Source organism: Terrapene carolina, unplaced genomic scaffold (assembly GCF_002925995.2).
Source record: "Terrapene carolina triunguis isolate 2854851 unplaced genomic scaffold, T_m_triunguis-2.0 Scaffold62, whole genome shotgun sequence".
Taxonomy (NCBI): Eukaryota; Metazoa; Chordata; order Testudines; family Emydidae; genus Terrapene; species Terrapene triunguis.
In genome coordinates this window covers 44,912,326-44,937,890 of record NW_020664413.1, presented here as the reverse complement: position 1 = coordinate 44,937,890, position 25,565 = coordinate 44,912,326, and the positions used below count along the sequence as shown (strand labels likewise).

General features: G+C 38.9%; 1 protein-coding gene across 2 annotated transcripts in view; it reads left to right on the top strand.

Annotated features, from left to right (window-relative positions):
* NCKAP1 (NCK associated protein 1) overlaps positions 1–25,565 on the top strand; it is a 111,709-nt gene that overhangs the window by 11,318 nt on the left and 74,826 nt on the right. Inside the window, exons 2-6 of one of the 2 annotated variants that reach the window (XM_026647627.2) lie at positions 12,884–12,993; positions 23,649–23,741; positions 23,984–24,040; positions 24,856–24,998; positions 25,088–25,178. In XM_026647627.2, the coding sequence (XP_026503412.1) occupies positions 12,884–12,993; positions 23,649–23,741; positions 23,984–24,040; positions 24,856–24,998; positions 25,088–25,178 (494 nt within the window). Of the gene's footprint in view, positions 1–12,837; positions 12,994–23,648; positions 23,742–23,983; positions 24,041–24,855; positions 24,999–25,087; positions 25,179–25,565 lie in introns of those variants that run through there. The other variant, XM_029910520.1, reaches the window with a different exon arrangement.

Here is a 25,565-nt window from a genome sequence, read left to right as displayed (position 1 = left end):
GAAGGTAGTTCATTTACACCAGGACATGTCCATGAAGTTTCATTGGGCCTAAATCTTGTTTATCACCTAGTTCCCTCTTTCTTACCATATTTATTTAATCATATCTATAATTTATCCCAATTATCCAAATTTCCAAAGCTATTCTAGAATTTTGAATAATCTGGATTTACTGGTATATTTTTATTTCTTTGAATTGGGATGTTATACTTGGTCTGTGAGGAACGCAGCTTTTCACGTTTAATTGTTGTCCATAGGCCAGATGAATAATTATCCTCACTTCACAGCACATATCCTACTGCTAATGAGCAGGAACCTGAGAGGTGTTGATGAACTGCAGCTTCCACTGAAGTAATTTAAACCAGTTTGATAATAGAGAAGATTGATTTCACAAAGATTAAGGGTAGAATATGGCCATTATGTAGTAGCAAAATTTCTAGAGCAAATTTTTTCTCTGCTTAGTCATATGTTCTTACTCCCATTGGTTTCAGTGGGTTCAGTGATGTAACTGAGCACAGCCTTTGCCCCTTGAAGAAGTTACTGATTTATTCAGCATCTCTTGCAGGGGCAGGGTGGGGAATTTTTCAGGCCAATTTTAAGATTATCGCTTTTTCAGCCCTTAGTTTGTTTGGCATTTTGCGTATGGATTTAACTGATTAGTGTATAAAGTTGATTTACCTGGACACTTGGACTCAACAGATTTATTTAAAGGGAAACTATTAAGACTGGCAATCAAGAAATATGACATGTGGCTGTGTTTTGGATTGTGAGCATCCTTGTGTACGCAGCAGCCAGCATAGGGAGAATACTAAGAGCTAGATCCACAAAAGGACTTAGGTGCTAAAGTCCAATATTTAGATGGCACAGAGATCCTGAAAACCACTACTCAGCTGCCGCCTAACTCTGGGGGCACCAAAAGTCCTTATGCACCTAAATTTCCACCATTAAAGTTCCCTAGGTGCCTAAGCTTTGCTATTGAGAATGCACACAGCTGCCTCAGTCTAGTGCTTGGGTACATAGCTCATGCCTAAACCCTAGTGGGATCCTCAAACAAGGCATTCCCCGCGCCTATCTCATGTGTAGATCCTGATCTGGTACATGTGATCTGAATACTCCTAAACCCACACAAAACAGGAGAAGGGTGTGTTGATCATGTCCCCCCAAAATTTTAGCCCAGTGGTTAAAGCAGTTACCCAGGTTCTGTTCCCCTCTGCCTAATGTGTAGAAGGAATTTCAAGGATAGTGCCCTGACCAGTAGCCTATCGGGTATTCTGGAGCAGCAGGTCTTTCTTAAGCTCTCCTGTTGAAGTCACTCCACTGTATAAATAATTTTAATATGCATTGGAGCAGGCGGACTGGATCCTGTGTCACCCACTTCCCAGCTGAATGCCCTAACCACTGGGCTTACAGAGTCGTCACATTCTCTGATGCAGTGATTATTTATACAAAGTGGAACAGCTTTAACAGGAGAGAGTGACACCTGCCCCAGAATACCCAGTAGCCCAGTGGGTAGAGGGTCCTCCTGAGAGCAGTGAGATGCAAGTTTAAATACGTTCTTTCTATCAGGCTGAAGGGGGAATTGAACCTGGTTCTTTCATAATGAGTGAGTGCTCTAGTAGTTACCACAAGGATAAAAGTTACAAAGGGGGCTCTATGACCATCTCCTCCTCTGGCATTTCTTGCTAAAAATGTCTTTGGTGCCTAACTCCAGGAGAGAATTCATGGCTGAGAATCCCAAGCAGAGACAAGTGCTTCCCTCTGACCCAGACTTCAGCTCCTAACTCCCTTTGAGTAATGGGGCTTAGCCATACCCCTCTCCTTGGCATTTCCTATTGACTAGCTTAGGTGGCTTCCTGCTCAGCATGTTTGCTTTTGTGGATCTCTTTCTTAGGCACCTGTCTCTCCCCCGGTGTTGTATTGGGAGCTTAGGAGTCTAGCTCAGGGCTGCAGATACCACTGGGTGACAAGGTTCCTTTCAGGTAGGTATTGCAACACTGAGTGATGCAGCATCTAAATCTCTCTATGGATCTAGCACTAAATGTCTAGGAGCAATCAGTATAAATGTACAAAAGTCCTGCTTTGAATGCTGTTTTTTTTTAAATGTTCATTTTAAGATATGCAGGGTTTTAGCTCTGTGTTCACTATTTTTTTTTAATAAAAGATAGTGGAGCCCTTCTGTAATTCTCCCAACAATTACTAGATCAAAGGTTAAATCAGGGATCGACAACATTTGGCCCGCGGCGGGCTGGGCTGGTTTGTTTACCTGCCGCTTCCGCAGGTTCGGCCGATCGCGGCTCCCACTGTCTGCGGTTCACTGCTCCAGGCCAATGGGGGCTGCGGGAAGTGCCGTGGGCCGAGGGATGTGCTGGCCACGGCTTCCCACCACCCCCATTGGGAGCCACGATTGGCTAAACCTGCGGATGCAGCAGGTAAACAAACCGGCCCGGCACGCCAGGGGCTTACCCTGGCGGGCTGCGTGCCAAAGGTTGCCGATCCCTGGGTTAAATCAATATGTTGTTAATCTACTGGTTCTGACACAGGCTACAGATCCTAAGTGCAGAGTGATACTGTGTCAGTCCAATTCTTTACTTTCACATTTTAACCATTTCTGTCATTTTATGCCATTTTTACATAATTTTAAACATAGGGCTTAGTTCCTGTTTATCTTACATGAGTGATTTCTCTAGCAACTGAAGCTTTTTTTTTAAATAAAGGCAGCCTAAGTGGCTGGCAAGTATTCTGTTGTCACTAAAAATACAATAACGTATGTATAGTTCATTATTTCGGAGTGCAAATTACTCCATGCATTGTTGTGATTTCTTTATATAGATGAGATAATTACTTATCCGATCAAAAGATAATTTTAGTTTTTGGGGGCTCAGTGTAGTTACGTTCAATAACAATATTTTCCTTTAAAATTGCATTTAAAAAAAAAAGTAAGGATGTTTTTGGTGGTTTATGTAGGAGCGAGAACGTGCTGTGCTTCTAAGCACTTTAGTTCAGGAACATTCACAGAGGTGTAGGTTCTGTTGGAGACTAGAAGTATAATGAACATGAGTGTATACTGATGTAATTTACAGCTGTCCTCTGGCCAGCTGAAATTTGCACCTTCATTACTAATACAAAAGTTCTGTTTTGGGGGTGTTTCCCTTCTACATCTTTTGGAGCAAGGGGAATGGGCTGGACTAAGGTAGCCGAAAGGAGGAGAAGGGGGTAGTAGGGCAAAACAAGTATTTCTAACTTGTAGAAACAACATAATATAAATTTGCTATGCCTTTGTTCTGATGTAGCCTCTATGCATTTATCTCCTTGTTCATAGTTATGCATTTTCTCAAATTGCACTGGAATATTTCAAAACTCTGTGTTTTTAATTGTAAAATATTATTTGTTAGGGTATCCCCTAGAGGCTCCAATCTAGTTTTAGAGTCTGTGCTAGAGACTGAACAAACATATTAAGAGTTGGGCTGTGCCCTGAGATGCTTACATTTACAATCTAAATTAGCAAGGCAAGGGAAGAGGGGGGACAGATTCAGAGAGGTCGAGTGGCCTGCTCAGGGTCACACAGCAGATCCAGAGATGCCAAGGGTTGGCTGTTCTTAAGAGTGAGATTTACAGCTCCGAAGAGTGAGATTCAAGGCCAAAGGGTGAGACTTTCCAGGTAGTGTGTTAGATGATTGCTTAAGTCATGGACTCTCATCTTTGGTCATTGGCGACATCCAATAGTCTAGGTTTTCAATCCAACCAGCTATTTAATAGTTTGTTTAATATGTACGCTGCTTAATATTGCATATGAAACACTTAAATGTCCTAATTTGTATTAGTCTAGGGCAGACTGTGCAGTGCGCCCCTCTGGGGGGTGGTGTGGAGGAACATTGGGGGGGATGTAGCTGGGGCCTAGGTCAGCCCCCATTGGGGGTGGGGAGGGAGCGCCACCCAGCTCCATTCCTGGCCCTGGCCCCGCACCCAGGGCCCTGGCTGCTGGCCCAAGGCCCCAGCCCCACCCCCTAGCTGTGGCTCCAGCCTCGGGCCCCTTACCCTTGTCCGCATCCCCCTCCCTCCTGGAGCCATGGCCCTGCTCCCAGCCTCGTCTCGAGAAGGGGTGTGTGGAAAGGGGGGCGCGAGGTTAAAAGTTTGGGGACCACTAGGGCATGTGAAAATTCTATAATCAATGCAAACCAGTGGATTTTCATAAAAACAATTATTTGTTGATTGGAACAAAAACCTGGATGGTTGGAGATTCCTGAGGACCAGAGTTAATAACCCTTGGTTTAGGCACAGAGTCAGTGGACAGAACAAGAGAAATATTCAAAAATAAACTCTTTTTATATAAAAGAAAACTCTTTTACCAATACAACAATATGTTTATTTTGCCTATTGCCTTGTCATAATGATCATCCATTTGAAAAACACTCTACAGTACAAATATTTGGTTTGTATATGATTGCTCATATTACATTTACAGCAAAACTTAAATAATCAGATTCCAAAATAAATGCAAAATAAATTAATTAAATTAAATAAAATTAAATACAATACATTAAATGACTGTAAAAATAATTAAATTGAATTTATTTAATTTGAAACTAACAAACCGTAGATAAAGGATTCAGGGTCCACATTTCTTTTAATATCTAATTACCTTTCACATTTTATTCATGTGCCTTTTATATTGCGATGTGGCCCCCTTTGGTTTATATAACTACTTTTGGTGGCTCACACTTGAAACATGGCTTAGGATTTGCCAGTTTCACTTGGATAATAGAGGACCGTGTCACATCTAGTCAGAGGTTTGGTCTGAATGGTGTCTTACTCTTTAGAACAAGACTGAACACTCTCTTCTCGTGCATTTGAGTTGGATAAAATTAAGACAGGCCTGGCAACCCTGGACAGAAATGGGAATTTGAGAAAAGCACAATTTAAAAAAGTAGTACGTTTTAAAAAAAAAAAAAAAGTCTGAGTCTCACCTGCTCCCGGGACAATGGCCATGAATTTGTCCACTGTGATTTAAATTTTGAACTATATTTTGCAGAACCTGCAAACTTTCGATCAAGTCCTGCTTGTTTTGTGGGTGAACTCGTATTTTTTTAACCGTCAGGTATACACACACACACACACACACACACACACACACACACACAACCCCTTTGTAGCCTCCTGTCTCCTCTTGCGCACATATAGAACACAGGTTGGTAGTCTCCATGCTTACCACAGTACACAAGTTGCTTTCCAAGTTCTAAGCCCCATGCCTGAGGCCCCAGATGTGGTGTTGTCTCTTTCAGCACCTGAGTAAAAATATTTTATATCTTTACTCAAAATGAGTGAGATAATGTTAAGAAGGTGTGTGTGAGAGAGAGCATGCTAATGAGTGAGTCTCACACCCAGTGAGTGAGACTTGACATGTCTTCAGGACAGCAGGATAAAACAGTAATAGACTCTAGGTCTCCTGATTCCAATTCAATACTTGATCCACTGGACCAGGAGTGAGCAAATTTTTTGGCTTGAGGGCCACATCAAGGTTCCAAAACTGTGTGGAGGGCCGGGTAGGGAAGACTGTGCCTCCCCTAACCCTATCCGCCCCGTCCCACTTCCCGCCCCCTGACTGCCCCCCTCAGAACCTTCGACCCATCCAACCCCCCCTACTCCTTATCCCCTGACCACCCTCTCCTGGGACCCCCTGCCCCTAACCGCCCCCTTGGAACCCTACCCCCATCCAACCCCCCTGCTCCCTGACTGCCCTGACCCCTATCCACACCCCCGCCCCTTATAGCCCCCCTAGAACTGCACCTCCATCCAAGCCCCTTTCAGAATGCGGCCCTGCGAACGTGGACGGAGGCCTCAGGAGGAGCAGGGGCAGCCGGAGAGAAGCGGCACTTTGAAGGGGAAACCGCTGCTTCTCTCCGGCCAGCTGCGCGGCTGCCCGGTGTTCCTCCTGAGTCCTCCACCCGCACCGCCCGCCTGCTCCCCTGAGGCTGCAGGTGAGCCTCCCTTCCTGCTCTCCCCTGCCCCTGCAGTGCAGCCCCCTCCCGCGCTGGCGTCGCTTCGCGCTGAGGCTGTTGGGGAGGGAGGACAGCAGGGGAGGGGCCGGGGGCGAGCATCCCCGGACGGGAGCTCAAGGGCCAGGCAGGACGGTCCCACGGGCCGGATGTGGCCCACGGGTCGTAGTTTGCCCACGTCTGCACTAGACCATGTTGCCATGTCTTAAAGCCTGATAGTGTCTTTTATATGTGAGCTCCTTTGATCCTGTCTGATTATGACCTGATTGTGTGACCTGTATGGCCACACAGTAATTTGGCTGATCTTTTCAATAGAGTAAAATACGTTTAGGTTTTGTGTTTTGCTGTAACCAAATTAACTCTTCTTGTAATGGTGTAATTATACCAGCCAAAAGAGCCTCTCCCTCTGGATATAGCTTTCTCCAAATATTGGAGTATTGTGCTTCAAAATCAGTCACATTAGATTTTATTTCCCCCTCTAGAAAGTACTACTTTCTTAAAATATAGCAGTTTCCACAACTTAAGAGTTCGAACAGACATTTCCTTGCAGTGTTGCTACCCAAATAGTGCAGTATTGTCCTAGTGGATGTGAACTAGAAAGTGAAATTGCCTAGTTTGTTTTCCTTATCCAGACTGACATACTTTATTCCATGTTACTTGATTCCTTTTTATTACTGTAAGTTCTTCAAAACTGTCTAAGCTTTTCTTAACAAATAAGGAAACACATTTTTAAAAGACTTGACTTGATGGTTTCTCTTTATTCACCAAAACAAACTCCATTTGACAATTTGTGCTTATATAGCACTTGGTCAGACTATCTGACATCAAACTAAAATTATCTGCTTTTACTTTCATAAGCACACATTAACTAGGAATGAAAACCTAGCAACTGAAATCCTATGGTTCTTTGATATACTTTTTGACTCTGTTCCAGATTTGTTTGTGATGTTATTTCATCATGGGGAAAAATCTTCATCTTAAGGTGAGGACACAAACTGTGGCAAGCTACCATCCTAGTATAGATTGCTGAGGAAACAAATGCTCTGTAACTTGATAGGAATCTAATGTCTCTATTATTTTAATGAGACTTTATTTCTAAAATAGCAATTCCATGTATTAGCCTTGATGCTTGTGTTGCATCATCTTTCCCAGCATAGTTATGTTACATCTGTCAAGTAGCATAGCAGAGAATTTGGACATGACTTGCAGAAGATTCCTTGAGCATAGTATTCCAGCTCTGAAGCAACTGGAAGCTCATAGCTTCTGAATTATGTATTCCAGGAATGCTGCTTTAGTCGTAATATTTTTTTAAGGTCTTGATTTGATTTTTTTGGAAGTGCTGGAAAGTCACCATTGCATTCTGTGGCCATAGATCAGAAATAAAAATACATAATTACATCAACCTACTTAGTTAAGAATGGGGCATCTGCATCTAGCCAGGTATCAAGCCTGAAGAGCATCTAAAGATACTGAATCTTTAAAAAGATCAAGTGCTTTTGATTTAATAGCAAAATGTTTAATTTTTATTGGACTCTACTCTCAGCACCATACACCACCTAGTCAAAAGGGTGATTGAAAAATTTTACATCCAACTTTTATTTGACTGGTATCTAAAATTGGTATTCACTTTTTTTCACTTCCTCTTTACTCCAGTTGTTTTTATCTGTCTCATAACCTTTCTTCTCTTGCTTTGGTTTCCCTCTTTTGAGGAGTTAAGGGGAGGAAAGATGGCTGTGTGGTGTTGTGGTTACTGTTAAGCAGACTAACCCTTATTCCTACTGAAATCTATTAATGTTGCTTTTTTAGTTCACCTAGGGTGAACTTTCAGAATGCGGCCCTGCGAACGTGAGTGCAAAGTGAGGCAAATTGTCCTCAGACTGGGCATACACTGCACCATAGTGTCCCTGGTTGCTGCAGTGGGGAAAAGAGGGGTTAAGATTGGTTCTTAACACTCCACTTGTATTAGCCAACAAACAATACCCACTATTTACTTGGACTTTTATTCTGAGTGCTGCTTTCATCATCCCTGTCTTTTCTCTTTTTACTACCCCATCCAGATAATATTATACTGTTACTTCTGCTACTGACTCCTCAGTAGCACCAGCAGGGGACACTAGCATAGGACTGCTCAGTTTCACTCTTTTTTTCCCTGGGTCGTGGAGTGAATGTTCTGGGCATGAGCTGCATAGGTGCAGTCCTTTGACAATTCCGGGAGTGTGACAAGAGGTCTAGTGTGGGAAGGGTACAGATATGAAGTTGCATGCGGTGTCACACAAATGGATGAAAGATATGTTGGTGCAGCAGTAGCTGGCCTGGTAACCAAGCTTGGTTCCTTGCTCCATCTGCCAACAGTGGTCTGGGAACTGTGCCGAGACTTTGCTTTCGCCCAGTAGAAGAGTGGTGGTCTTTGTGTCATCCTGTGAAAACCATTTCTGAATGAAAGCAGGATTAGTAGATCAGTTACTGAGCAATGACCATGGTGCATGGAAGAAAGGAAGGAAAAGTATATGATAAATGGAGAAGGATCCTGAGGCTTTAAGCATTGACATACTCCTTTAGTCTGGTGTTGCATTTCCTTGAACGGGTGAACATTCGTCTTTGATTCAGTCTAAATAAAAACTTCAGTTTTAGAAATATATGAATCCGAGATATTACAGAATTGGTTACTTTTTATATCTTCTGGATGTATTGTTAAACAAAACTTGGCTTAATCGGGTGTCTGTATCTCTGTATTCATCTCGCAGATCTTATCAATTACAGTACTGGTCACCTAAACAGATGGGTTAACATAGGTAAACATAAGTTCTGGAATGTTGAATCGGTGCTCTAATCGTGAGGAAATTTCAGTTTTATGATGATTTGGGAAAAGTAGTCAGAAGTTTTGTGTTTTCAGGCCTCTTTCCCTGAAGGTTGAGGTCTCCTGTAATGCTTCGCATAGAACTCAGTTTTCAGTATGAAAGCTTACTGACTCGAACCTGTCTCATATTAGAAGAAAATGGTACCTGTTTTTCTCACTACAAGAGTAAGAAATAGTATATGTGAAAGTAGAGTTTAAATTAAAACTGATAGTAGTGAACTTGGTGCTAGTGGACAGTATTTAGATTAAAGTGATACATATGACATCATCAATCTAGATGCAGTGTGGAAGCCCACTTAAAGATTCCATATCTTTTGCCTGCTTTCATACGATCTTCTAAAATGTCTACTCTCCAAAAATCGCTCGTTAAATCTGTGTAGTCCAACACTTTTCTAGTAACACTTTTTTTAATTTAAGTTTTGTGTATCTATTTTCTTTCCAGAAACTAAATTTGTTTCCTGTTCCTCCTGATTGAAACCAGGTCTTTGGGGATTCCTCAGTGGTGAGGACTTTGAAGCAAGAACCTGTGAAATGTAGAACAGGCCCAGAGTAACTTAGATAGCTTTACATCTTACATTACTGCTTGCTGGAACAGTGCTGGGAGTAATAGGATATTCACCATGCTACCTCATCCAAGGACTCCATCTCAGGGAGGCTGATGAACCTGGGAATGCCCTATTGTTCATGTGGGGCAGTTCAAGGCAGCTCTCCCTTTAAGCTTCCTGAAAGCCCTAACTCTGAGGAAGGAGGCAATAGTAAAGAAGCTAGTGCATCTTCTGACTCGATACACAGTCCCCACAACTTTTGGGTGTGCTGCAGTATCAGTGGAGTTTACATACATGCTAACTTCACTGATATGTAGAGGATGTCTCGGCTGAACTGTTGGCTGGTATTGATCCCTTCTTAGCCAATATCTCTGGCCAATGCATCTGCTGTTACTCTTGGTTTCCACCCAAATGAAGAGCTGCTTCCCCACCAGCTGGCCTAGAAATCTTCCCTGATACTTCCCCTTTCCTTCCAGGAGGCTTCTGAGGAAGTGCTGCTGGTACAGACACTAGATGGGCCCTAAGCCAGCTAAGTGTTGATGCACCTGCTGTTAGGCTGCTATGCCAGCTGCCTAAGGAGTAGTCACATCAGCCAGTCTCCTAACTCCAAATCAACTGCTGGGGCTCTTAGGTGGACATTCAGGCGGATCCCTGGAATATTGGAAAAGGTAGCTAGGGAGTAAAATATCTTGTTGCCCATTGAAGTGTTCAGCAAGCACGTGGTGTAGTTGAAATGCTCTCAAAGCTGTTAAGTTCTACCCTCTTCTGAACATTGCAGATTGTCTCTCTTATCCTCACCAGTGCACCCCATGTACCTCTATTCAGAAAGTGAAGGCAAGCTTCTTGAAAGAAAATGTGGAAAACTTTGAAATAGAAGCCCTTTAAAAAAACTGTTGTTAGTCTTCAAAGGAATCATTCAGATTTGAAAATTGTTTTGAGTATCTAACCACAGATTTAATATTGACAATTCTAAACTAAATGTTTCCAAAAAAAGCTTACAATTCAAATGTTATTTACCCTTCTCTGCCTCAAGGTTCCAACAACAATTTTTTAAAGGCTAATGGTACGATCCAAAGCCCATTGGTGTAAGTGGGAGTTTTGACATTGACTTTAGATAGGCTTTGGTTCAGGCCCTAAATTATGTGATTAAGCTGCAGAGTATACATAGGGAGAAATTTTGAGGTTACTTTCAGGTTACGTCACTGAGTAAAAGGACTACACATTTTTTCTTTCTGAATCTATCAAAATTAAAATTGACATTAGTATTGTGTATTTTATAATTTTGGTTTGGAGATCTCAGTCACTAGCTGAAGAAAAGGCTCTTAGTCTCTGGCCCTCTCTTCAGAGAGGAAAGAATATGAATGTGAAATGATTATAAGTAGAACTCATAAATTAAACTGAGGTGGTTTTACATAGAAATGCAGATGAACCCATGACAACCTCAAAGGTTTTGAATCCTAAATTTGAAAGCTTGAATTTTTTACTTTCTTGACTCTCTTGCATACAATAATGCAATAGCTTTCACTTTTTTGAAAATGGAAAAATAACTTTAAAACTAAAGGATGTGTACAGTATGGACTGATTCTCTATATGCTTAAATAAATTTCAACTTGTAGTGCTTGCTTCTGAGACTATTGAAGCAAAAATTATTGTTCCTAATTAAAAATATGGGCATTCAATTTTTTAGTTTTATTGTAACTACTTTTTGAAGTATTGTAGAGAGTTAGAGGTGACAGTTCAAGAAAGATTAGTATTGTATTTGTTCTCCACAGGACAACTAGCAGCTTTGGTGCTCAGGTATAGATATATTTGCATAGTCTGTGGTTTTCCAGAAAGTCTATGTAATATGAACAGGAGTTTTAGAATTCTACTATAATGACTTTTTTTTTATTCTTGGCTACCATTTCTTTTTCAGGTATGTAAAATTCACTGACAGTCTTTCTCCTGTTTTTTATAGTTGCATGTGCTGTCTCTTGTTAACCCCACTCGCTCCCCAAACTTGGTTTGGAAAGAATATGAGGGGAACTGACGTGATGCAACATGTATTGCACTCAGAACATTGTTGTACAGTAATCGAATTGTAATAACTAAATGTAATAGTTTGTGTGTATTTAGAATGGCAGTCCAGTAGAAAGTATGTTAAATATAGCCATAACCTTAATTTGTTGAATATAGATAAGTGCATTAATTCATTTAAAAGTAATGATGCCAGAGTTTGAGAATATTTTGTTTATGTGTAATTTTTTTCTCTTTGTTACAATGCTTTCCCAGCAAGGACAAGTTTGGAAGGTTTGCAAAGCTTTTCACCTTCCCTCTGCCCGCTTGCCCGCTTTCAGATCAGTCTCATACTCCATGACTTCTGTCTCTATAATCCACGATAGCCATAGAAATCAATATAGAAAAGTATTAAAATGAGCTATCATCCTAGGTCACTATCCTGTGTAGAAGCACATAGCATGTGATTTAGTTTGCATGAGACACAGATGTTATATAAATCCCTAGGGGGAATATGAAACTGTAAATATTTGAATGGAAGTACAGTTTGAACACAATATTTTGTCTTGTAGATAACACTCCTTGAATTGCACTTCTCACACACTTAAACAGTACAGCATTGCTCAGTGGTCTCTATCCAGTTTGTCACTGAAGTTTATAATAGTAAGTTTCTAAAGAAACATTCACTTAGGTGTGCAAGGATCACCATCATCTGATAAAGATGGTTGATTAGTTGGTTGCCCAGAGAACTCTGTACTGCTGATGTGGCCAAATCAGTTACTTCAGAGTTAACATTTTCACTTAAGAACCATGTATTATATCATATTTTGTATAATTGCTTGAAGTGCTGTTTTTAATGTACAGCCGACAGCAGTACTGTAATTTTGCTTAGGGTTGGGGAACAATTAAAATTTAATTTACAATCAGAGTAGATTTAACATGCTCCTAACTATTGGAAATAGTCCTTTTCTTTAGATGAGGCAAATATTGGTAGCTTAATTGCAGGAAGGAGAACTGTCTTGCAGAATACAATGAAGGAGAAAAACTTAAATACAGGTTGTTTCCTATTTTTCTTCACATAGGATACACTAATCATTTAATATGCCCAGCATTCTCCTCTACGGATGATGATATGATTGGATTTTCCAACAGTTTATTAGCTTCAGATGAATACAACCCTACCTCAAACCATGAATAGAAGTAAAATATCTTTTTCTTCTTTTAGGATTGAGCTTTCCCCCTCACTGCTGTTCTGCACTAACTGCTTTGAAACTTCCATGCATTTTTTTCAGTAGAAGAGCATCTCTGTACTGTCTCCCATTGCATATTCCAGCTGTGACAATCCCTGCACTTTGCCTACTCATTTTATCACCTGCTCACTAAAACCCAATAAGTCTTTCTAGTTTCTGACTGCAGACTTTCTACAGTTACTTAATTTTTAGCAAGATGAATGAATGTATTTTTAGTTCACTTCCGTTTTTTTTTTTTTTTTTTTTCTTTTGGGGACCCCAAAGCAAAACCATCATATCTCATTGACAAAAACCTGGAATCTGCTGTCAAATTCATAGTCAGAAAGTTTCCAGCTGTAGAAACACGCAACAACAATGTAAGTAACCCAAATGACTCTCTAAATATGCAATCTGCTTAAAAAAACTTTTGCATTTGATGCATAACTCTGCTTTGTAGGGATTTTACACATTCTTCTAAAGGACTTGTTGCTGACGACTATTGGAGACAGATTACCCATCTAGATGGACTGGTGGTCCAACTAGTGTGACAACGCATTTATGTTTGTCTAAGCAGGGAAAGACAAGAATATATCAATCTGTATTTCTAGGTTTATTTTTTATTGCAATAGACTTGCCATCCCTGCTTTAACTAGTGCGGCCGGCCCGGGGACTGCCTGAGCAGCGGCCGCCAGTGCGGCCAGAGCAGCCACTGTCGGCAGCCCCCAGCAGCGGTCCCCGGGTGACACACCCTCTCCTCCCCCTTCCCCCCTCCGATTTAGTCACGGGTACTTTTAGTAAAAATCATGGACAGGTCACGGGCCGTGAATTTTTGTTTATTGCCTGTGACCTGTCCATGACTTTTACTAAAAGTACCCGTGACTAAATCGAGCCTTACTTATATGAGAGGACTGGCCAGCATAATGGAGACAACTAAGAGAGATGGGAGTTATGACAATTTAGTTGCTAAGATACTCATGCTAGTAGAATGTGTACGGGGAGTCCCTGTGTGAATTAAAGATGCTTCGACATACACAGTAGAAATTCCTATTGAGTGCAATATTAGGAACCCCAGTTTTCTTCCAAAGGAAGGGTTCTTACCCCTCCAGCTTTACATACAGCGAGCTTGCTGATACAAGGAAGTATATTTTAGATCACTCTACCAGCATTGCTGAATTTAGCTTGTAATCTTTTAGAGAGACTTGTATATGATTGCTGTGATTTCTGTTAGGAGCAGAAAGATCTACACACATTGGTTGCTCTGTTACTGTTTAGAATTGTAAAGTCAAGGGGAAGATTTCTTTACATGATTATTTTTCTTTCCAAAAGTGGAAAGGGAGGTAGGTAATGGGTTTGCATGAGAACTCCCATTTTCAAGACAATTATTTAGGTTCACTTTGAGCAATCTTCTGTTTCTGCAGTTTCCATTTTGGCAGCCTTAGGCTGCATCTAGTTCTTATTTTTTGTTTGTGCTAACGGTAGCTCCTAGTGGTCCCAAGTAGTATCTCCAGCAAAGTCAACAAAAACTATAAAAGTGCATTTTCTTTTTAAATAAGAAAACTTTTATTTAAGCACAGCAATGCATTCTTTTGTATTCTTGAACATGTTTGCATTATTTACCATTCTTAAGATTGCTTATCTTCATGTATTGAATTTTTGTCTTTCAGTAACATATATGAAAATATCTGTCTTAGACTTATGTAAAAAGTAAAAATATACTTACACTTTTCTTAAACCAGGTCCAGTGAAACCTCTATAATTCTCAACGTTTTATTACAGCTCAAGAAATGAACTTCAGTTAAAACACTCTTGCAAATAGCCTCTGTGTATTGTCATACCTGGGTACATTTGAATTAGGTTTTAGATAGTGTTACACACTCAAGAAGTTGGTTCTCTGAAGATCAAATATGTAGATTAGAGCTGGTTGAAATATTTTAACAAGCAAGTTTTGTAAAAAAAACTGAGCTTGTTGACTTTCCATTTTGTGACAATCTCTAATGATTTTAGGGTGAGGTCATTGTATCATCCTGGCTGTATATGGAGAAAATAAATTCTGCATCCTTTTCTCATTATTCCTGAAAGAAAATTACATTATTTACAATATACCCTCCTCACGTCTTCTAAAGATGAATCTGTATTCTAGAGCTTAAAGACATTTAAATGTTGCTCTCGCAGTAGTTTGCACTTTTTCTCATCTTCAGAAGTTCTGCCTCTATGGTCAGAACACCTGGCAGTTACCTACCTAAAATTAATTTTGGAGGGTATGAAGTGAGTTTTTAATTGATATTTTAGCATCTGTGTGATACAGAAACTTCAGAGTTGCGGAAAAGAGGTTTTTACCACAAAGACACGGACCTAAGGAGGCCAAAATCAAGTCTCCGTGATGGATGCAATGCATCCCTTATTTTGAAGGAACTATTTTTTGTTCACAAATGAAACCTCTTCAAAATTTAAGAATGTCTGACTCAGTGGGAAGCAGGAAGAGGCCAGATTTTCCTCCTTCCTCTTCCTCCTCCCAACTCAAGGGCCAGTGGACATTACAGTAGCAGAGCACACTGACGAGGTTCTCTGCTAAGGAAGCAGATGTTCAAAGGACCCGCAAGGGACAAGGAGTTCACTGGCACAGAAGCATCATTAAGTAAAATACTATTGAGCATTACTAGAGGGACAACAGTTAAGTGATCTTAACATATGTAACAAGAGTTCCTACCAGCTTTTCATAGAGGCTTGAATTTTTCCAGTTTCAAGCACAGCAATTACCACTGTTCAGTGCAATGCATCCAGACCTTTGAATTTGATACAGCTATTGTCTGTCAGCAGATGAAATTGCCAGTTGAGCAGGTTTATGTGTAGTCAGAAAATCATGAGCATTCAGTTCATGTTGGCGGTTTTGTTTTCACAATCTGAGGGAAAAAAACACTTTTAGGCTCCTAGACTTTAAGGCCAGAATAGACAGTCATGATCATCTAGTCTGACCTCTTGCGCATTGCAGGCCACAGAACCTCACCCACCCATTCCTATAATTCAGATTAAAGACAAAATGAGAAATTGAAAAACCCACAAATTTCATTTAACAAATACAGTATGAATCTTGAATCATATAATTTGATTAACTGTTTATTCTTCACCCTTAATTTCAAAATAAATAGCATAATTCTCAGTAAAATTTAAGAATTTGATAGTCTCAGTCCAGTAACTAGCAAGGCCTACCACTTTTTCTGTCTGCCCTTAGATATTAATCACTTACCAACTTTTCATTTTAGTACCTACCATAATGTATGTAAAAGTTTTTACCAAGTCAGTTGAAGTGTACTAAAAATACTCAATTGATGCTGAACTGGATGGACAGCAGTATGGAGTCTTAAAACTCATGATTCTGAATTCAGTTTTTCCCCCACCATCTTGATGCAGTAAACTGTGACACAGCCTCCTTTAGAAACGTGCTTTAGGTATAGACATCTAGATCTTCACTTTGAAATGCTTGAAATATAGGAACCCGTACTCACCTTTTGGCGTTTTCTTATACAATGAAAAAGATCATCTTTCTCTTCTTTGCGTGTGTCTCTGGCATCTTCAGCTATTTGGACACAATATTCTATGCCTTTCTTTTTAGACATAGAATTAATAGCAATAAGTGGAAACACTCTTTTCCTTGGCATTTTTCATGTTCAGCCAGTCACCTCACTTCAATGTTATTACTTCTTTTAATTCATCCTTTAGTTGTCGCTCTTTCTTCACTTGCAGCATCAAGTGGATATGAGAGTTAAAATCTTTCTAGGTTAGTGGATCCAAGGTGAAATGCTGCAATCATTGCTTTATAAATTCCTCACTGTGTGCTATATTGAAGGCAAGGATAGAATAAGAAGGTTGCAACTCAAGTTTGTCTGCCTTTCAATTGTCTTTAATGGCATAGTCTCTGAATTACCTGCTCACTAAAACCCAATAAGACTTTCTAGCATACCACCTTACCCCAACTAATTTGACAGTTCCTAAACAGTTTTGGTTGAATAGAAGTTTTGCATCAACTGGGGAGAACTTAGGAGCTATGGGGCCTTCCACTGAAAATATCTTCTGCGTACTTCCTGTATGTCCTTTACTTACTTAAATGTCTTGTGTATTTTTGACTTAAGTGAGAGCCTTAAGAAAGCTCTTGGATAAACTAAAACGATTGCAAAGGTTAAGAGGTAATTTGAATTGTGGTGTCCTGAGTCCTACAGTCACAGTTTTGGGGTAACTGCACCTTTGACTCCACGGTGGTCTCCTCAAGTGTTGCCCCCTTTAGGTCTCAAGTATCAAGCCAGTGCCTGTATGAACAAAGTCCCATGACTCTCTTCCTCCAGACTGGGGATTTAGCCTGCTCCTTCTCTTGCCATGCACTGTGTTTCCCAACAGGTCTGACCTAGCTCAGCACCTGCATTTTCACTGTTTCTCCAGGGACAATGATAGTGGCTTACCAACAGCTTTCAAAAAACAGAGCAAATTTATTTAAGGACCAAAGCATTACAAAGTCAAAACACATATTAAACTTTCAAGAGGTCACCCATCTTCCATGTTGGGGATCTGGTAGGTGTCAAAGTCCTTCAAACCCTTCAGCAGAGTGTACGCTCTTGGTTAAAGGTTCATGTCAGTTTTCTGATCAAAAGCCTACGCAGTCAGTTTAGGCTAGTCCTTTATACCAAAAGCCTTTCTTACTCCCCTCAGGCTTGGTCTTACTTAATATATGCACAGATCTCCAAACGGTGGTACCTCAGTAGAGTTTTATACTGGTCCCAGGGTTTGCAGTAATTGCCTCCCACTGATTATAGTTCAGCAAACCTCCCCCATGGAGTTGCAATTCAGTCTGACTCACAAAGGTGCAGATAACATTTATAAAGTCAATGCAATAGTCTTAAATATATGCCTGTGTTGGTCATATCTGTCACACCTACATGGGAAGGATTTCTGATAGTAGATGGCTGCTTATTCTAGCAAAAGAGACATAGCAAGTTCCAATAGTTGGGAGCTAAAGCTTGACAAATTCAAACTAGAAAAAGGCGCAAACTTTTAACATGAGAGTAAATAAACATTGGAGCAAATTACTCAGGACTTCACTTGAAGTCTTTGAATCAAGACTGGTCTTTCTAAGAAATGCCTTCCTGGTGCTTTGACCTAGTCACCCTGTTCTTTGCATCCCTTCACTGGCTTCCCCTTCTCTTTCACACCGAACATAAGCTGCTTTTATTCATTTTCAAGGCCCTTCCTGGGCTTTCATGGCGAACTTTACCAGTCATTTCTGGTTCACTATCAGAATATTGGCTCCTGCCTCAAATTCGTTCATGATGTCAGCCTCCATTGCCAGCTTGTTAAATCTTCAGACAAGTTACCTTAATGCTTTTCCCCCAGGCTTGGAGCTCCCTGTAAACATCCACTAAGTTACCTTATTGTCATCTTTGAAATTTTTCCTTAAAAGTCTCCTTTACCATGATACCACTAAAAAATTGGAAAATGGTTCAATTGTTGGAGTGTTTAGACCATTGTCTGTCATGCTGACAAATGTTGTCTGATTAGTTCCTTGTACTCTTGTCTTTCTGTCTGTATGAGTCTGTCGTCTTTTGTCTTATACTCAGATTGTAAGTTCTTTGGGGCAGGAACAGTCTCTTCTGTTTTTGTACAGCATCTAGCATGTTGGGGACCTGGTCCGTGACTAGGGTTTCTGGGTGCTGCAGAAATGCAGATAATAAACGGAAGTTATGGCCTTCCTGCAGAAATTCCTGGGAGAGATTCTGTGGCCTATTATGCGGGAGGTCAGAGTAGATAATCATAATGATCCCTTCTGGGTTTTAAATCTATTAATTTGACCATGGAGACTTAGTAGGAGCAGTCCAGCTGATCTAGTGCCCTACCAAAGCATTTTGGAGAGGAAGAGTGCAATTTTTGTATCCTGGGTTAGTTAGTTGCTTGAAGTGAGAGGGAGAAAGAGAGGTCAGGAAAATGTTTTCCTATGACTAGCTAGTCATTTAGCATTTGAAGATGAATCACGCTGTCACGAAAAGAAGTTCCTAGTGTAGAACAAAGTTCCATAATCAAGGAGCACAAATGTTCCATCAGACTTCTAAGTGGACAATCAAAACCTGAATGGCTACTAAAGAATAAAGGGTGCAGTTCCCAAAAACTTTCAGCATTGACCTTACTTTAATAGCATTGAAATCAGTGCCAGTGGCTAACTACTTCAAAGCTCTTCCTCCAACATGATTGTAGATCAGATGAAGACTTTAGGTAACAGATGCAGGTGACTTTTTCTTGATTTTTTTATGTTACAACTTCTGTACTAAAATCCTTGCATTTTTGTTCTTACTATTGAACCCTAGTATAGTCTATTACTTCACATGCTCTCTGTTCCTCAAGAATACTTTCTCTCCGGGTTTATATATTTTGAACTATTTTAAAATATTTTGAAATATAATGTTTTGTAGTGTTTCAGTCGAGAAGCCATTATGATTATCTGTAGTTGAAATTGTTCTTTCTGAAGTTTTGAACTTATTCTGTTTCTGCTCTCCAAACTGTATACGACTATACTATTTATTGGAAAGCAGAAATATTCAAAGCTTTCTAAATGAGCATGAGTGCAAATCAACTACATTTGCAAAGTACAAAACTGACACCGAAGATGGCATTAAATATTGCTCTTCAGCAGCTGCTTAGAAATTAGTAGTGGAAAAACTTTGTTGCATGGGTGTGGAAAGAACTACACCCACATTCCTGAGTGCTGAAAACCCAAGTAAATGACTAAGATGCTGCATAATATCAGCTGTGTTTTTTAGCTGTTTTCAAACTTCTGTTTTGAAAATTAAAGTTATCACCATTGTATTTTAAGTGATTCAGAGTACATATTTCTTGGCATCTTGTGCTTTTTAATATCCTGCTTTAAGTATAGCCTAGAGCATCCCAAAAGGTCCCAGGGCATATTAGTCATCTTTATTTGTTGCTGAAATGAAACCAATGCTGGGATGAAAATACTTCCATGACAATTTAGAGCTGTTCTGAAGAAGGAATTACGTATGCTGAATGTAACAGCCCCCTGCTTCTCTTCTTATGCAAAAAAGCACTATGGGATTTCCAATAACTATGGAGGTTCCCAGGACCATAGTTTGTCTCATTCCCATAGCACCTCCAGCTGTACTTAATCTGATCTTCTTTACACAGTATTGGGATATTGGTTCAGTAGAGTTAGAGGGAAAAGTAATTGCTGAATCACCAGTGCCACTTGCAGTAACACCTATGTATACCTTTGTAACTTCGAACCCTGCTTAGTTTGAGATCTGATGGAATTGCAGCAAAAGCCTGCTCGCTCGCATGCTCGCTCTCTCTCTATCTCTCTATATAAAAAATAAAATCACTGTTATTACAACAGAGCTGTTATATTTGTGTGCCATCCCCATTAAGCCTAATTATAATATTCTTCCCTCTCTTTGGTATTGAAAATGTGCTCATTAAAATTATGCTGTTTTGGATTTAGTTCCGATTTTTTTGATTAGATGAGGTGTGTTCTACTTGTACATTAAATTCTGGGTTGAAAAGTATTTAGTTTGATATCAAATATATATTTTAATTTGACTTTCTTTAGGTATTTGTTTTTGGTAATGCAATGCGATACATGATCTATGATATGCAACTTAAGTTCCTTTAAATAACTATCTTTAACGCTTCACAAAGTTGGTCAGTATGAGAGATCAGGTTCTTTTTAAGAACATAAGAACGGCCATACTGGGTCAGACCAAAGATCCATGTAGTCCAGTATCCTGTCTTCCAACAGTGGCCAATGCCAGGTGCCCCAAAGGGAATGAACAGAACAGGTAATCATCAAGTGATCCATTCCCTGTCGCCCATTCCCTGCTTCTGGCAAACAGAGGCTAGGGACACCATCCCTGCCCATCCTGGCTAATAGCCGTTGATGGACCTGTCCTCCTAGGATTTATCTAGTTTTTTTTTTTTTTTTTTTTAACTCTGTTATAGTCTTGGCCTTTACAACATCCTCTGGCAAGGAGTTCCACTGGTTGACTGTGCGTTGTGTGGAAAAAATACTTCCTTTTGTTTGTTTAAAACCTGCTGCCTATTAATTTCATTTGGTGAGCCCTTGTTCTTGTGTTATGAGAAGGAGTAAATAACACTTCCTTATTTACTTTCTCTACACCAGTCATGATTTTTAGACCTCTATCATATTCCCCCTTAGTCATCTCTTTTCCAAGCTGAAAAGTTCCAGTCTTATTCATCTCTCCTCAGACGGCAGCTGTTCCATACCCCTAATCATTTTTGTTGCCCTTTTCTGAACCTTTTCCAATTCCAATATATCTTTTTTGAGATCACATCTGCACACAGCATTCATGGATTTATATAGAGGGAATATGATATTTTCTGTCTTATGATCTTTCTTAATGATTCTCAACAGTCTGTTTACTTTTTTGACGGCTGCTGCACATTGAGTGGATATTTTCAGAGAACTATCCACAATGACTCCAAGACCTTTCTTGAGTTATAACAGCTAATTTAGACCCCATCATTTTCTACATAGAGTTGGGATTATGTTTTCCAATGTGCATTACTTTGCATTTATCAACATTGAATTTCATCTGCCATTTTGGATGATTGGATCTGTTTTCTAATCTGTCTGACTTTATCCTTCCCTTCCCCCCACACCCTCCGAGGAGGGGAGAATGCAGTTGTTGGTGCAACGTATAGTGTATACTTATTTCTGAATTGCAACTTTCCTAGTCAAGATTCATGTAGCTTGCGGTCATTGAAATGAGATGAAGTTGACTTCTCAAGCATATCCACTCAGACATGTATCCTGCGATAGTTAAAGCAACAACAGAAACAACAAATAATCTTGATACACCATTTTTGGTTCATTCATTTGTACACTTTTTTAAAAAGGGAGGTTTTTAAAAATCAAGTTAGCTATTTTAAAAAAATTGTGATGTCAGGAGGAGGAATAAAACCAACAAACTTTGATATGGGATTTTCATGTTACTACAACTGTCGCTTACGAAAGCAGTGCTGAAAATCCTAAGGGGTTGTTTCTTTGGAGAAGATGGCTGAGCTAAGCCATCAGAATTTGTGGTTATATTTTTAATGGAGAAATGAGGAGGCCCATATGAGCTTGTGAAACTGCATGAATGATGATTGCTGGTGCTCATCTACCTTTTAAACATTAGGCTGCGATAGTTTTGAGTATTTGTACGAGAAATAAGCAGAGAATTCAAGCTGAGGATTGAAGGAGAACACTTCTCTTCAGGTGTGTGTTTGGGAAACTGATTCTGTCCCACATCAGTCTCATTAAATTGAAAAGAACAGCAGGGACAAAAGATAGACATACAATATGCCAGTCACATAAAAAATTGGTTATTTGTAGTAGCTATTCTTTGTCTAATCTTCGAGTGGGTGATGTAAAAAAAATGGAAAAACCACCTTGGGCAAATATTGCAGGCTCAGGCCTTACAGGCTAAAGCTTGTGCTTGAGCTTAAATTTAAGTATGTGCAAAAGTGTTTCAGGATTGGGGCATTAGGCCTTGAAGTAGTTGATAGGAGGAAACATGGATAAATTCCTACTGGCTGTAATGGGAATCTTGTGGCTAATGACCAGTGCCTCACTTTAAAATGCAGAGAAAAAGACTTATCTTCGGTGAAGCAAAATTAAAAAATAAATTGCCAAATATATGTGGGGGACTATACCACACAATGTGTACGTGTGAGTCTGGGGAGTAGTGTGTACCTTTGTGGAATGAGTAGATGCTCTTCCCTAGTCTGGCTACGCAAGATTCTCATCTAAAAAAAGAGTAAAAGTAGTGAGGGTGTTGAGTTCTCATTCTCTATATCAGTTCAAGATGTATTAGCCAATCTTGAAGTGATCTTTCCCCTCCCTTTTAAAGATTAGTTTACACCAAGGAGGAAAATATAATGGTGGGTTACCTTAAATGGTAATTTAAGCTGTCTTTATTTTCAAATGTTATGGATTTTTTGAGTATTTTTGTCATATTGAGTCTCAAGATTGTTTTGGTGTATTTAAAATTCAAGTCACAACTTAAACTATGATTGATTGGAATTCTGATGTCATAACGTAATTGGACTCAAATGCTATGAGAGGCTGTAATATGGGTGAACAGAGCATCTGCTAAGTAACTGACGACAAGTTTTCTGTTATTTGTGAGCTACAGTTATTTAGTTATTATGATCATTACTAGAGTTAATTTTGACAAGCCTGAAAATCATTTAAAAAATATTCTGTGAAAATACAACTAGCTGTCATTGTCTCAATTAAAAAAAAAATCAGTTGCAATGTGAATTACTTTTATGCCTTTGTATTCACATTTGCCTCTTCCATTTATCCACCAGTGTCTAATGCTAGTGTTTTGCTTCTTTTTCATTTTTGTTGTTCTTTTTTTGTTGCTTTCGTTTTAATGTATTGTGTTTATATGGAACTGGTCAAAGAACCGTTACTGTATTTTATGTTTGTATCTACATTTTATTTTGCATGCTTAACGTGGCTTTGCCTGGATATTCTTTTTGGTAAGTTCAGAATTTAAAAGCAAATTGTTTTTTCTGTAGTAAAACTTGTAAATTCTGCCTCCTTTTCTCCCACCTCAAGTAATCTGTCATTATTTTTGTCATACTGACTTGTGCTCATGTACTGTTGTGCTTTTGCTAATTACACATATGTTAACACTTCTTTCTTAACGTTTCCCAGTTTTGTCTCTAGCTGACCTAAACAATGACTTCAATACTAATGTGTACTAATTTGGCTTTAATCTTAAAACTAATGATAGCCAGTGGCTATTAAAGTGGTCAGTCTTTAGTGTTTTGTATTACTCTGTCTACCAAAAAAACCCACTAACGAATGCAAAAGAACCTCAGTCATAGAAAAAAACCATATTTTCTTGCATAGCAAGCTTAGTGGTTCATCTGCGCCTCACAGGTATTTTATTGCTGTCATTTTTTTGTAGCTAGTTTTTTTAATAATCTGGTGAGAACAGCATACATGCATTTGTGTTTTCTTTTACAGCAACAGCTTGCTCAGCTACAGAAGGAAAAATCAGAGATTCTGAAGAATCTGGCTTTGTATTACTTCACATTTGTTGATGTTATGGAATTTAAGGTAAGGCCTGGCAAATGTAACTCAGATGACTATTAGGATTGATTTTGCAGTAATTGATGTGTCCTATCAAATAGGTCTCTTATCAAAACTATTTTTGCAGTAGTATATCACGTATAATGAAATAGCTCCTTTTCTAGTTTTGTGTTTTATAGACTCAAAATGTGTTCTATTTCTTTGGCAAGATATATTGACATAATTGTTTAAGATTTCTAAACTAAAATAAAGGATTTTTCTTTTGTAAGGACCATGTTTGTGAGCTGCTGAATACTATTGATGTTTGCCAAGTCTTCTTTGATATTGTAAGTTTCTGATTTTTACAAAATATTTTAAATAAGCTTTCAAATACCATTAGAAACCAAAAATGATAACTACATATAGGAAAAGAGAAAAATATTTTTTGCATTCACTGTTTTTGCAAAATCCTTCACCGTTTTCATAATTTACAAGTATAACTATAACTTTTCAGAATTTTAATATGCTTTAGAATAGTTACAAAAGCTAGAAAATTGATATACTAACAAAAAAAGTGTTAGATATTTTTAGCATGGTTTTATGACTGTAGGCTTGTGTATGACCTAGTCAGGCTAATTTTATTTTAAATCATGGATCTTTATTATGCCCCCAACTTAACTGCTAAGGTATTAAAGACTAGCTTACTTTTTAACAAGACCACTTTTGAACAATGGCTTTAATCTTTTAAAATGCAATAAAGTTTATAGACAAAACACATTCACGTTTTGATTGATTGTTTCAGAGCAAAATTATTTTCTAGGGTTTTTTTCATTCCTTACACAGCATTTAACAGGTATTCACTAACACCCTGATGCTGCAAAGATGTATATGCTTATCTTCAAGCATTTTGAGTTGTCCCACTGATTTAATTGCTTGAATTAAGCTTGTGCATAAGTGTTCAAGAAAAATAAGACCTACAATTTTGGCATAAAAAATTAATTGCTAATAATAATTGAGTATGATTTAGGTTTTTTCACCTCTGTGTGTGTGTGTGTGTGTGTGTGTATGTATATATATATTTATATATATATGTAAATATTTTTGCTACTGAAGGTCTTCAGAATGGAAAAAAACCCTGTAACCATTTGTACTTTATCTCTAGACTGTAAACTTTGATTTAACAAAGAACTACCTAGATTTGATTATAACCTATACAACACTAATGATACTGCTGTCTCGAATTGAGGAAAGGAAGGCAATCATTGGATTGTACAATTATGCTCATGAAATGACGCATGGAGCAAGGTAAAAATCCATTGTGTATTTTTAAAAAAATAGTATTTTTTTACATGATTTTGTCTACAGTGGGGTAAATTATTTGTTGTGCTTTTTAGTGATAGAGAATATCCACGTCTTGGACAGATGATTGTGGATTATGAGAATCCTTTAAAGAAGATGATGGAGGAATTTGTACCTCACAGCAAGGTATATTTGAATACTTTTCACAGGTTCATAGTCATTGTTGGTTGAAAGAAGCATATTTGTGAAAGCAAATGTACAGGTTATAAGACTACTATTAAAAAAAATAATCATCTCTACGGAATTAAATTGTTGATTTAGCAGATATATGAACAGAGAGAGACCATTTATAAACTTTGCCAAACCACCCCTCTGCCTCCCAGAAGAAAAACTAAACCAAAACTGGTTATGCTTTTTGACTATGTAATAGATATACAACTTACTGTTCATTTGTAGTATGGTAGCCTAGAGGCCCCATTCAAGTTTAGTACCCCTATGTGCTGCCTTCAGACATCTTCACAGTAAGACCCAGCTTTATAGAATTTATAATTAATTTTTAGACGAGATGGAAAA